The 11,712-nt window shown below is 49.9% G+C and overlaps 2 protein-coding genes across 4 annotated transcripts in view; one reads left to right on the top strand and one right to left on the bottom strand.

Annotated features, from left to right (window-relative positions):
• Positions 1 to 35: 35 nt before the first annotated feature.
• On the top strand, positions 36 to 8,485 carry BAP1 (BRCA1 associated deubiquitinase 1). Of its 3 annotated transcripts, XM_080926407.1 has the most exons (17): positions 36 to 202; positions 299 to 328; positions 449 to 503; positions 1,383 to 1,515; positions 1,906 to 2,025; positions 2,477 to 2,538; positions 2,615 to 2,757; positions 2,974 to 3,052; positions 3,460 to 3,583; positions 3,853 to 4,000; positions 4,454 to 4,638; positions 4,978 to 5,108; positions 5,634 to 6,112; positions 6,226 to 6,386; positions 6,623 to 6,715; positions 6,807 to 6,879; positions 7,076 to 8,480. In XM_080926407.1, the coding sequence occupies exons 1-17, from the start codon at positions 166 to 168 to the stop codon at positions 7,207 to 7,209; spliced, it is 2,187 nt and encodes a 728-aa protein (XP_080782533.1). In that variant the 5' UTR covers positions 36 to 165; the 3' UTR covers positions 7,210 to 8,480. The 3 variants fall into 3 exon arrangements, with proteins under 3 accessions (XP_080782533.1, XP_080782532.1, XP_080782534.1); XM_080926406.1 differs by having other exon boundaries at positions 299 to 503; positions 7,076 to 8,485; XM_080926408.1 differs by lacking the exon at positions 449 to 503 and having other exon boundaries at positions 133 to 202; positions 7,076 to 8,478.
• Positions 8,486 to 8,857: 372 nt separating this feature from the next.
• The window catches only part of DNAH1 (dynein axonemal heavy chain 1), a gene marked incomplete at both ends in the record, with an annotated part of 54,315 nt that continues 51,460 nt past the window's right edge, over positions 8,858 to 11,712 (bottom strand). Inside the window, 6 exons of the mRNA XM_080926019.1 lie at positions 8,858 to 8,979; positions 9,456 to 9,690; positions 9,896 to 10,247; positions 10,578 to 10,708; positions 10,848 to 11,018; positions 11,529 to 11,705. Of these exons, the coding sequence (XP_080782145.1) occupies positions 8,858 to 8,979; positions 9,456 to 9,690; positions 9,896 to 10,247; positions 10,578 to 10,708; positions 10,848 to 11,018; positions 11,529 to 11,705 (1,188 nt within the window). The remainder of the gene's footprint in view (positions 8,980 to 9,455; positions 9,691 to 9,895; positions 10,248 to 10,577; positions 10,709 to 10,847; positions 11,019 to 11,528; positions 11,706 to 11,712) is intronic.

Genomic DNA, 11,712 nt, shown 5'->3' with positions numbered 1-11,712 from the left:
CGTCGTGTAATGATGACGTTATACGCCCGGCGCGGGCGAGTGACGCGGCGCGGCCCGTTGTCTGTGTGGGGCTGAGAAGCCCCGAGGGCGGTGGGCGCTCCCGGTGGGGGCGACGCGGAGTTAGCAGGGCCTGGACATGGCGCTGAGAGGCCGCTCCGCGGGAAGATGAATAAGGGCTGGCTGGAGCTGGAGAGTGACCCGGGTACGGAGGGGCCTGGGCGAGCCGGGGGCTGGGGAGGCCGGATGGGCCCCGGACGCACCTGCCTGATAAATCCCTCTTCTTGTCGTTCCCACCCAGGCCTCTTCACCCTCCTGGTGGAAGATTTCGGTAAGAACCCCTTTAACCCCGAACGCCGGGCCCTGGCTGGTGTGTATGTGAGGGTGGTCCTTGAGTTCTCGCTGCAGAGCCTGGGGCTGTCCTGCCGACCTCTCCTTTTCCTGATCGTAGGTGTCAAAGGGGTGCAAGTGGAGGAGATCTATGACCTTCAGAGTAAATGCCAGGGGTGAGTGGCTGGGACGCCCTTTACCTCCGGAGGTCTGAGAAAGGGCAGGGGAATAATAGTACCCCTTCAAGGGAGGTAGTATTATAAAACCTAAGTTGTATAAAATACCACATAAGAAACGTCATTCTTTATGGGTATCCTCTAGGACATTTTTTTCCTTCTCAGTCTTCCCTCACTGTTTCCCCTTAGGAAGTTGTAGCCCACTTTCAACCCTAAGCACTCATGGAGTACAGTTCAGCTGCCTTTCTGGTGTTTTGTAATCGTACAGTCCATCAATTGCATAACCGTGTGTGCTCTGCCTTTAATCCCAGTGCTTGGGAGGCAGAGGCAGGCAGATCCCTGAGTTTGAGACCAACCTAAGCTACATAGTGAGACCATGTCTCAACAAAACTAAACAAAGTTGTCCTGTATTGATTAGTTAGTGTGACAAGGCCCTTTTTAGGTACCTAAACTCAGATTCTTGGTTTTGTATTATATAGAGTAGAGGCATAGAAATCCTAACAGCTTTGAAGGAGCTGGTTCAGGAGTTCATGTACTTTACTAATTTTCCTAGGGCTGGAGGCTGAGGTCCACCAGTGAGAGTTGGTATTTGTTCTTCATCAAAGTTTTTGTGCCTTTTATTGTGTCCCTACCTCGCTTCATCCTGGGCCAGATTTCCTTCTTCTCTTGCCTAGACTTCATAATGAGACTGAGTGGGGTTTCAGAGCATCAAGCTCAAACTTGACTGCCTGTGATAGGCTTCTCGGGTTTGAGGTCTCAGAACCATGTTGGATACAGTATTGGTAAGAGTGAGGGGCTCAGTGCAAGAGCACTTCAGTGCAAAGGATTAGGGAGAGAAAGAAGGGAATGCTGATTGTCTTCTGCCTCTTGCTTCTCTAGGCCTGTATATGGATTTATCTTCCTGTTCAAATGGATCGAAGAACGCAGGTCCCGCCGCAAAGTTTCTACGTTGGTGGATGATACGTCTGTGATTGATGATGATATTGTGAATAACATGTTCTTTGCTCACCAGGTCTGCTGAGTTCTGAGCTTGTATGAAGGCCAGGATGCTATTTTTGTTTTCGTTTGTTTTTGGTATTGTGTGGAAAGTGGCAGTGGGGGAGCAGGAAGAAGAGCTAGACCAGTACCAAGAGTGGCAGTTGCAGAAGTCCTGTGGCAGGCAGAACCTAGCTCTTTTTCATAAGGGGAATATCTCTGTAGAGTGGTATCTTAGTACAGTCTCCGGGCCCTTAGATAGGAGGTATTTAGTTGGTCTATGTTAAGTGAATAAAGACTGGGCAAGACAAAGGAAACTGAAGGATGTTGACATCTTTTTATTTTTCATTCTCAATGAATGTGGACATGGGGGAGCCTGGGGTGAAGAGTCTATGAAGGTGTATGAGTGACTGTTCTTGATTTATAGCTGATTCCCAACTCTTGTGCCACTCACGCCTTGTTGAGCGTGCTTCTGAACTGCAGCAATGTGGATCTGGGGCCCACGCTGAGTCGAATGAAGGATTTCACCAAAGGCTTCAGCCCTGAGGTATGATGCAGTACCTTAAATCAGATGGCTGGGTACATCTGATCCTCAGAGCCAATGCCACTACATGGTATCTGATATTTTTTGGCCATTTCTTTTTCAAATGCTTATTGGCACCTGTTTGACTCATAAGTAACGTGGAAGAAAGTTGATTTTAGGCTTCACTGTTAAGAATTGAGATGCTAGAAGTAGAAAAGGAAAAGACTTCAGCGACCTGTGTCAGAACCTTTTCTGCTGTGACTTTTTCTGTCAGGCTGAGCTGCTCCCCAGTAATCACTGATCACTGAGCAAAGCCAGCAAGGTTTCGCCTGTCACCACTAGCTAGCCCCGTAGGAACGTTCATCTGCGCTGCTTGAGATTCCTGGAATACCTCTAAGCCTATTTTATGGAACTCATCCCCTACTCAGAGGCTCACCCAAGAATCTGTTCTTATGTAGTCTTACTTTCTTTTCAGAGCAAAGGATATGCAATTGGCAATGCTCCTGAACTGGCCAAGGCACACAATAGCCATGCCAGGTATGTGAGAGCTGTGGTTGCTGATGTGGGGTAGGGTGGTGGAGGATATCTCTTGACTTGATTTATCCTTTTCCAGGCCAGAACCACGTCACCTTCCTGAGAAACAGAATGGTCTCAGTGCAGTGCGGACCATGGAGGCGTTTCACTTTGTCAGCTATGTGCCTATCACTGGGCGTCTCTTTGAATTGGATGGGTTGAAAGTCTATCCTATTGATCATGGTAGGCCTGAAGAAGTGGCCTGTTGGGTCTCTCATGCTTTCTTCTGATTTTCTGGATCCTTGAGACACAGGAGTATGAGTGGGTACCAGGGACATCTAACTCTTGCCATGATTTCATCTTGTACTGTTTATGCGACTAGCTTATAGCATCTGTTAACCCTGCCTACCCCATCTCAGGGTTTCCCACCTGCTGATTCCTCGTCTTGGTCTTCCCTAGGACCCTGGGGTGAGGATGAAGAGTGGACAGATAAAGCTCGCAGGGTCATCATGGAGCGAATCGGCCTCGCTACTGCAGGGTAAGGACTCTTGGTTGTGTCCTTCTGGAGCTATGTCCCCTTTGGGTGGGAAAGAGAAGCCTGATGATCTGTAGACTGTAAGGTCACATGGTATCTGGCAAGACAGGCTTGGGGCTTGGGATTTCAATTTTTGCTTTACAGCCTAGGTTGCCTGTGGCCTGTTCTGGGCTGGGCTGGAGGAGGGGGCTTGGGTTCCACAGGTGTGCTGGCTTACTTCCTAACAGGCCCCTTTCATAGTTCATGGGAAGGTATAGCTAGGTTTCTGGTGTGTGTCTTTGGTTGCTTGGAGTGGGACCTATGTTTACAGTTACAGATGTGACTGAGTGGAGCTCTGGCAAGATACTTGCCTCAGTCTTACAGCAGGGTTGGGGTGGGAACTTCTCTCATGGCTGTCACTGTGATTGCAGGGAGCCCTACCATGACATTCGCTTCAACCTGATGGCAGTGGTGCCTGACCGAAGGATTAAGTATGAGGCCAGGCTGCATGTACTGAAGGTGAACCGACAAACAGTCCTGGAGGCCCTGCAGCAGGTAAGTTTCCTGGCCATGCCAACTCAATGCTCCCTTTCTCTCCTACGTTTTAGCATCTGTCTCTAATTCCCAAATCAGTGTCTTGTAGATTGAGGCCTTAACTAACCACTTATTTCTTTGCTTTGTAGGGGTGGTGGAACTTGGTTTCTAAAAAGATTTTTTTTTTTTCAATAAATAAATGAATGGGTAGGGTTAAGGCCCTTAGCTATTTATGTAAGGTGGAAACCTGGCTCTGTCCTTCTCTTCTAAGCTTTAAGTTTTGTTTTAAGCTGATTAGAGTAACACAGCCGGAGCTGATTCAGACCCACAAATCTCAAGAGTCACAATTGACTGAAGAGAGCAAACCAGCCAGCAACAAGTCCCCCCTTGGGCTGGAGGCAGGCAGAACCCCAGCAGCCTCTGAGTGCACTCACACAGGTACTGGAGGGACTTGGGGCCTCAGCTGTCCATTATAGCTTGACATGGGAGGCCCAAGCACAAGCACTTCAAGAAGGCACTTGGACAGTGGTACATGGGGCTCTAGCAGGAGGCCTGCAATCCCAGTACCTGAAGCTTTCCCCATAAAACACAGGGAGAGTAGATTGGGCTTTCTCTAAGGATACCTGAAAAGGACTGTCATGACCCTAGACCCATGCCCCTCTCTGTATTGGGTGGTCCATCCCGTCCCATACCCCCACCTCTATTATTTTCTCTATAGGCTGCCTTCTTGTTGTGTCTTGTTTTTTCCCCATCTCACTATGTGACTTAGAGCTTACCTGCCTATCCTGTTAGCTGTCTTCACTGGGGGAAGCAACTGTCACAGGATTATAGACTGTTGGCTTTTCTTAAGGACCCAGCTGAATATCCTATTTATATTCTTCCTTGTCTCAGATGGTGCAGAGGAGGTGGCTGGTTTGTGCCCACAAACTACAACCCAAAGTCCTCCCAGCAAGTCTAAGCTGGTGGTGAAGCCTTCAGGGAGCAGCCTCAATGGGGTTCCCCCAAACCCTACCCCTCTTGTCCAGCGGTTGCCAGCCTTTCTAGACAATCACAATTATGCCAAATCCCCTATGCAGGTAATATGGAAGTACCCTTATCTGAGAGGCCACAGTGTTGGGTTCCCAGTGTTATTATTTGATTCTCTGATTGGGCCTTGATGACCAGGCACCTCTAATACTTACAGGCCCCACCACAGCACAGTAGCATGGCCAAGAGAGTTAAGTCTATTTTGCCACTACACAGTTGGGCATACTCCATGGCACATGGGAAGGTTTTTCCTGGTAACTCAAAACTGTATGGCAAGGCATTCTGTTTGTTTTAGAAGCACTTTGCACAGCCCAGAGCCAAGTTACCTTTTTTCCTAGCTGTTATACCATGCCTAGCTCTGTCCTTATTGTCATTCATGCCTGCCCCAGGAGGAGGAAGACCTGGCGGCAGGTGTGGGCCGCAGCCGAGTTCCAGTCCGACCGCCCCAGCAGTACTCTGATGATGAGGATGACTATGAGGAAGATGAGGATGACGTGCAGAACACCAGTTCTGCCATCAGGTCAGTCCTGACTCTGAGAAGCTGTCAAGCTCTGGTACTTCAGATCCTGTTATGAATACTCCACCCTGTATCTGAGAAGGCATTTCTTCAGAATACACTAGGCACTTAGACCCTGGAGGAGGCTGGCCTGAGGGGCTAACCCCAAGTCTTCAAAAAATGTATGGCAGGTTTAGGGGGAGGTAAGCATCGTACCATGTATGTGTCTATAACGTTTTGTTGAGGTGATCTTTCATCCCTATCTCAAAGAATTGGTGTAGGAGAAGTTGGAGAGATGATTTATTAAGTAGGATGGCAGTTTTGTTGGAGGAGTTTAACTGGAAACTTAGAAGTGAGGAAGCTAGAGTGGAGGGGCCACTGTCTGTACTGTGGCACTTAAGGTGCCATTGCTGTCAGATTGTTTGGACCAAGTGTAAGGAGCTTCCAGTTGGGCTTTTGAAGAAGAGATTATATTTGACCCCTTCTGGACACTGCTGGGTGTGGTCACCTGGCCCATTCCCTGTTTTTACCTCTTATTGGACCCCACAGATACAAGCGGAAGGGGACAGGGAAGCCAGGATCGTTGAGCAATTCTTCAGATGGGCAGCTGTCAGTGCTGCAGCCAAACACCATCAATGTCTTAACTGAGAAGCTTCAAGAGTCTCAGAAAGACCTTTCAATTCCTCTGTCCATCAAGACTAGCAGTGGGGCTGGGAGTCCAGCTGTGGCTGTGCCCACACACTCGCAGCCTTCACCCACCCCTAGCAATGAGAGCACGGACACAGCCTCTGAGATTGGCAGTGCTTTCAACTCACCCTTGCGCTCACCCATCCGCTCGGCCAACCCAACACGGCCCTCTAGCCCTGTCACCTCTCACATCTCCAAGGTGCTTTTTGGAGAAGATGACAGCCTACTTCGTGTTGACTGCATACGCTACAACCGTGCTGTCCGTGACCTGGGTCCTGTCATTAGCACGGGCCTGCTACACCTTGCTGAAGATGGTGTACTGAGTCCCCTGGCACTCACAGGTGGGCCTTGGACTCTCACTGTTCACTTGGTATACCCAAGGAGAAGGAGGGAGGTGGCCTGGTGACTACAAAGTATCATGTACTCTGATGCATCTCTTTTTGTTCTCTCCTAGAGGGTGGGAAGGGTTCCTCACCTTCTACCAGATCAAGCCAAGGCAGCCAGGGGTCCAGTAGCCTAGAGGAAAAGGAGGCGGTGGAAGTCACAGATAGCAGAGACAAGCCTGGGATGAACAGGTCCAGCGAGCCCTTGAGTGGAGAGAAGTACTCACCCAAGGTAATTACAGCCTTTTCTTAGCAGAGGGAAGGACCCAGGCCCCTACTCCCAGGTTTTGGGTTCTTGATTGGAATTTTGGTGTGAAAGTTGGTGGCTAAAGCCAGGACATCTTTTGGCATTGGATGGTATTGGTAGCCACATGGACTGTGGCTGTTCACCCTTGTTTCTAGTTGCTTCTTAGTAATGGAGCTTTGGTGCCAGTCAGGCCTCTAAGCTACAATGTTGGGTTGTGGCAGGAGCTGCTAGCACTGTTAAAGTGTGTAGAAGCTGAGATCGCAAACTATGAGGCCTGTCTGAAGGAGGAGGTGGAGAAAAGGAAGAAGTTCAAGGTGGGTGACCCTGTACTGCCCGCTCTGTCCTCTCCCACGGACAGCTGCCCTATGGTGAGCCTTGATGCCCTCATGTGCCTTCCTTTCACAGATTGATGACCAGCGAAGAACCCACAACTATGATGAGTTTATCTGTACCTTCATATCCATGCTGGCTCAGGAAGGTGAGGAGGTGCCTACTATGTCTAATTGTCCTGTCCTGCTGAAGGTCATGTTCCTCACATCCCCTCCTACCCACACCTTCCAAGAATTCATCTTAGGCTGATCAGACTAAAGCACAGGGAGGGCTGTGAGAGAGTCTCTGTTCCTCTCCTGAACCTGGGAGACAGCATCTACTAAGGAGCTTTTTGCTTTCTACAGGAATGCTGGCCAACCTAGTAGAACAGAACATCTCAGTGCGGCGCCGCCAAGGGGTCAGCATTGGTCGGCTTCACAAGCAGCGGAAGCCAGACCGACGGAAACGCTCTCGCCCCTACAAGGCCAAACGCCAGTGAGGACCTCTGACCCTGACTCTGCAGCCTCTCTTGCCGCAAGGCCCTCGACAGGGCCTTTCACTGTCCCACTTTTCCAAGTATTACTGAATAGTTCATCTAGAGTCCAGGCCCTGGAAATGGGGATGAGATGTGTTCTGCATTACATTCTGGGGTCTGGCAGGGACAACGCAGCTCCACAATGCTCAGGAAGCAGCAGCTGGAGTTGGAGGATGCTTGGCCTCCACAGCCATCTGAGGAGCAGCAGGACCAGCCCTTGCCACTTGGGCAGCAGGATATACATTCTTCCTATTGGAGATGTCTTTTGGGGGGGGCTTTTGGCCATCTTGCCACTGTATTAACATGGCCAGCTTCCTGACTCTGCTTTCTCTCCCAGCAGCTGTCATTCTGCTGGTGCCAGATCTCTTATAACACACCACAGTCCCAGCTGGGAAACTCTGAAGGCTTTGGTCCTGGTGCTCTAGTACCAACCACTAGTCTGTCCTTGTGAAGAAGCTTGGCCTACTCTCCATTTCTCCTGGGAAAGCGCCAAACTCAGGGACCGGGCTGCTGAGCTGGAATGGGCATGGGTATCCTAGTAGGATGTACAGCCTGTCAGCATCCCACAGCTATAGTAGAAGTGTTTAAACTGTCCCAGTGGCGTGCAGCCTGTCCTAGTACCATCCAGACTTGTTAGTGAGTCAGAGCAAGGCTCTGGGGCTTTTTGCCTTCAGTGTTGTGGCCCTGGCTGTGGGCCTACCTTAGGCTCCTAATCTCTGTCTCTGGGGCCCAGAGGAGCCTCTACCTAGCCCCTCAGTATTACCATGTCTCCTCTTAGAACATCAGAGGAAGGGCTGCTTGAATGAAGCTGGCACTATGAAGTTCTACTGTGCCACCTTCCTTGGCCTCTTGCAAGGTACTCAGGGTAGGGGACAGGGTCAAGAGGAGTTAGAACTTCTGTGTTCCCATAGGGCTTGATGCCAGTGGGGTAGTAAGCACAGCACTGCTTCAAGCTCCAGCCCCAAATAGCCCTGTGCCCTCTGCTAGATAGAGGTGATCCAAGCAGGCCCCTTATCTGTACATAGTAACGGTGGGGGAGATGGTACAGCAGTCGGACCCCTCTAGTTTCTGTAAATACTGAATCAGTGAGTGAATAAAAGTGTGCTAATAAATGATCTGGTTGCTATCTTGAGGTTGGTAGGCTGGTCTATGGTGGAATGAGAGACTGACTAGACTGGCCCAAAGCTCTGTTGATGGCAGGCTATTTCTGAGGTAGAAATTTCTATGGTAGGCCTGGGATGGGATTTAGGACCTAAAATGGGAAGATTTCAGATGGGCTGTGGTCAAGGTATACTGAGTTGAGGTGCTTGGCTTTCACCAGATTTGATGACTATGAACCTGAAAAGATGCTGGGGCTCTAGCTCAAAGCCAGGCTGCCCATATATCTACCTGGTGCATTCGTGGAGAGTCACTGGGACCTGAGATGGTGTATGTCTCATCCTTTACGGCATTTGGGCAGGTACAGCAGGCCAGAGCTGCCTCTGCTTCTCTGTACTATTATTCCTTACTGAGAATACTCTAGCCCTTTCCCCTGTGGGGCCTCAAGTACATAGCCAAGGCACAGCAGGACTTACTGGAGAACTTTTAATGGCCCTTGCCCTTCTATTTGGGTCTAGTAATCTAGGGCACAGATGAGAGCTACACCACGCTTTATCCAGTGTCGCTGAGGCTGGTTGCTGGGGATCTCCACAGCAATGACATAGTTGGTTGAATGCCCTGTAGTTGATAATGTTCCTGAAGCAGACAAGAAGGGGAAATTTAGGTTATACCTTATCACAGCTAGAGAAAGGCTGGGTATAGACAGTGAGTTTGACAGACCTGGGTTGGGGATAGGGAGGGACTCTGGCCCCACAGTCAGGCCCCTTTGTGACTGGATGTGGTCAAGGTTCAGGCCTGCCTAGAGTTACGGTGCTGAAGAGGAAGATGCTACCTCTCATTCCCTATTGGGCTCAGCACTGCCTCATCTCTGCTTTTGGCCTCAGTTTGTCTGAGCCCCTGGCAAAAGATGAAGTCTATGGGTTTGTAGGATGCACAGTAGATTTCTAAGGAAGGCAAGCAGGTTGGGAATTGAACCTCCAAATACTACCTTGGCTGCATTGGGCTTTGGACTGGCCAAGCCTCTACCAGCCTTCCTGGTCAGCTAATCTGGGTCTATGTAAACTTACTAGACTTCCACCTGTAATGAAGATTCTGTCTTGGTAGAGCCTTACCAGCACGGGTCAGAGTCTTGTAGATGGGGCACAGGTAGAAGTCCTGGTTCTGGACCTTTCGGTTAGCTACTGGCAAGAGCCAGATAACCGCCATCTCTGTATATAGCTCTTTGGGCCGTGACTCAGCCAGCTGGAAATTCAGTGGGTCCCAGCGAGCACCTTCCAGGAACAGTCCATGGATATAGCACCCTGTTTGGGGCCTTTCCTTAATTTCTGTTGTTGCCTGGGACAACACCTGTGGTGGGCACACAGACACCCACATTGGAAACAAGATTAGGATTTGCATCAGGAGGCAGGTCTCCTGAAAGCTGCAGCCTGCCCCTCATCTATCCGCCATTATACTCTTATCTGTAGTCTGTCCCTCTGATTTCCCCTGGGTCTTTTCATCTCCTACATAGGATTACTCCAACCTTTAAGGCCCCCGCCCTGTCCCCTCAGACCTTGAAATCAAAGGAGATAGTGTCGATAGAGATGACGAACTTTCGGGCAAAGTTTTGTAGAGTGCCTGTCAGGAAAGCCTGAGGGAAGAAGAAGCCACTAATCCAGAAGACAGGTGGGATGCCATTTTTGATCCAGGAATCCAGGAAGTCCAGGCGCTGCAGCAGGTCCATGATCCATGAAGCCAGTGGCTTGAGTGATGGGTAAGCCTTGCTTTTCCAGAGCTCAGGCACAGTGTTGTTGTATAGGCTGATGGACATCAGCTCTAGCTCCAAGGACATTACCACTAGTCCCTTTATTGCCTTGAGCATGTCACTAAGTGTCTGTGTGATTACCATTAGGAGCTTGTTGTACCTGTGGGGTCAGTGGCAAGGTATATTAGTGGGCTGGAGTTCTACGGTAGTATCTGTGCCTCTCTATCTGAGACTACAGTGATAGAACACAAAAGTGCAGAACTGGATGAGGCATACTGGGTACAACACCAGCCCTGGCCCTCAGCAAATATGTGACTTAAGACAGTTAACGGTCTTGGGGGCCTAGGTCTATTCATCCATAAAATGATAAATCGCAGCTGAATTAGAGGACAGCTGTCTAGCATTTAGCACGACAACTGGCTTATAGTAACACCTGTTCCTTTACAGCAGTGGCCCTGACTTGGGTTGCCTAGGTATGGCAAGAAATTACCTAATGACCTCTTGTACCAGCACCGTGTTCATTGACTCTTCATACAGCACAGGGAACTTGCTTATCACCTCTTTCAAATCAACAGGTTCGGGCACCTGGTTCAGAATGTCCTCAGCCACATCTTCTACTAACTGCAGGGCCAAAGAAACATGAAGGATAAGGCTGGCTACTCTTAGCCACGGCAAGATTCTAGTTGCGTTGTACTCCCAGGTGCAGGCGGGACAGGGCAGCCTGGCTTTGCACAGGCCTCGGCCCTTTCCTACTACTCACCTCCTCCCGGCTCTGGCCGCCCATGGAGGACGATTTGGGCTGCAACTGGAGAATGGCACCAAATAAGGCAAATGTCTCATTCTGGGCAAAGGTGATGTTGGCGTTGTCATGCAGACCGAAGATCTCAGGCATGTCATTGAGTGGAAGGCTCTTGATGTAGGTGAGGTAGCCCTAGGAAGCAAGATGGCTGAAACTGAAGCCTGCTCTATCCCAGCCTTCAGACTCACTGCTACTCTTCCTATTTCATTTTACGGTTGCTTCTGGAACTAAAATGGTCTCTCTGTAATGCTGTATATCATGGCTCTTGCCTCCCTCTCAGCCCTTTACTGCCCTCCCACCTGTAGCTGCTCAAATCTAACATTCTCCCTCTTGTCACCCTATGTGGTACTCTCCCAACCTAGCCACAGTTCAGGATGCTTCCCCCACTACCCTAGAAGTATGTCCTTAGTGAGTGCTACCCCATAGTCTGCATTACCACCACACTGAGCGATACTTAGAATTGGTGAGGCTGGATTCATCTCTCCCCACAGAACCTGCTCTCTGGATTAACTAGGTTTCTTACTGTGGGATGGGTTTTTCATTTGGCACCTTGGAAGACCCAGCTGTTTGTATTGCCTCCTCCTGTATTAATGTTCCATGGGACCCCAGGAACTCCTGTCAGGCCCCTTCCTGTGGACTCACATTGAGGTCATAGGTGGGTGGGATCTGGTGGTAGATACCAGAGTTGCTGTAGCTGTGCTCAGGAGAGAGCACAGCGGGGTTGTAGAAATCTTCTAGTATGTTCATGACACAGCGGCGGTCCCAGTCATCAGTGACACGACCACCGTAGTTGATCTCTCCAGCTGTATACTTGAGAACCTTTGGG

This window comes from Micromys minutus (assembly GCF_963924665.1).
Source record: "Micromys minutus genome assembly, chromosome: 12".
Classification (NCBI taxonomy): Eukaryota; Metazoa; Chordata; class Mammalia; order Rodentia; family Muridae; genus Micromys; species Micromys minutus.
Note: the sequence above shows the minus strand (reverse complement) of the source record. Positions and strands in the feature narration are given on the sequence as shown.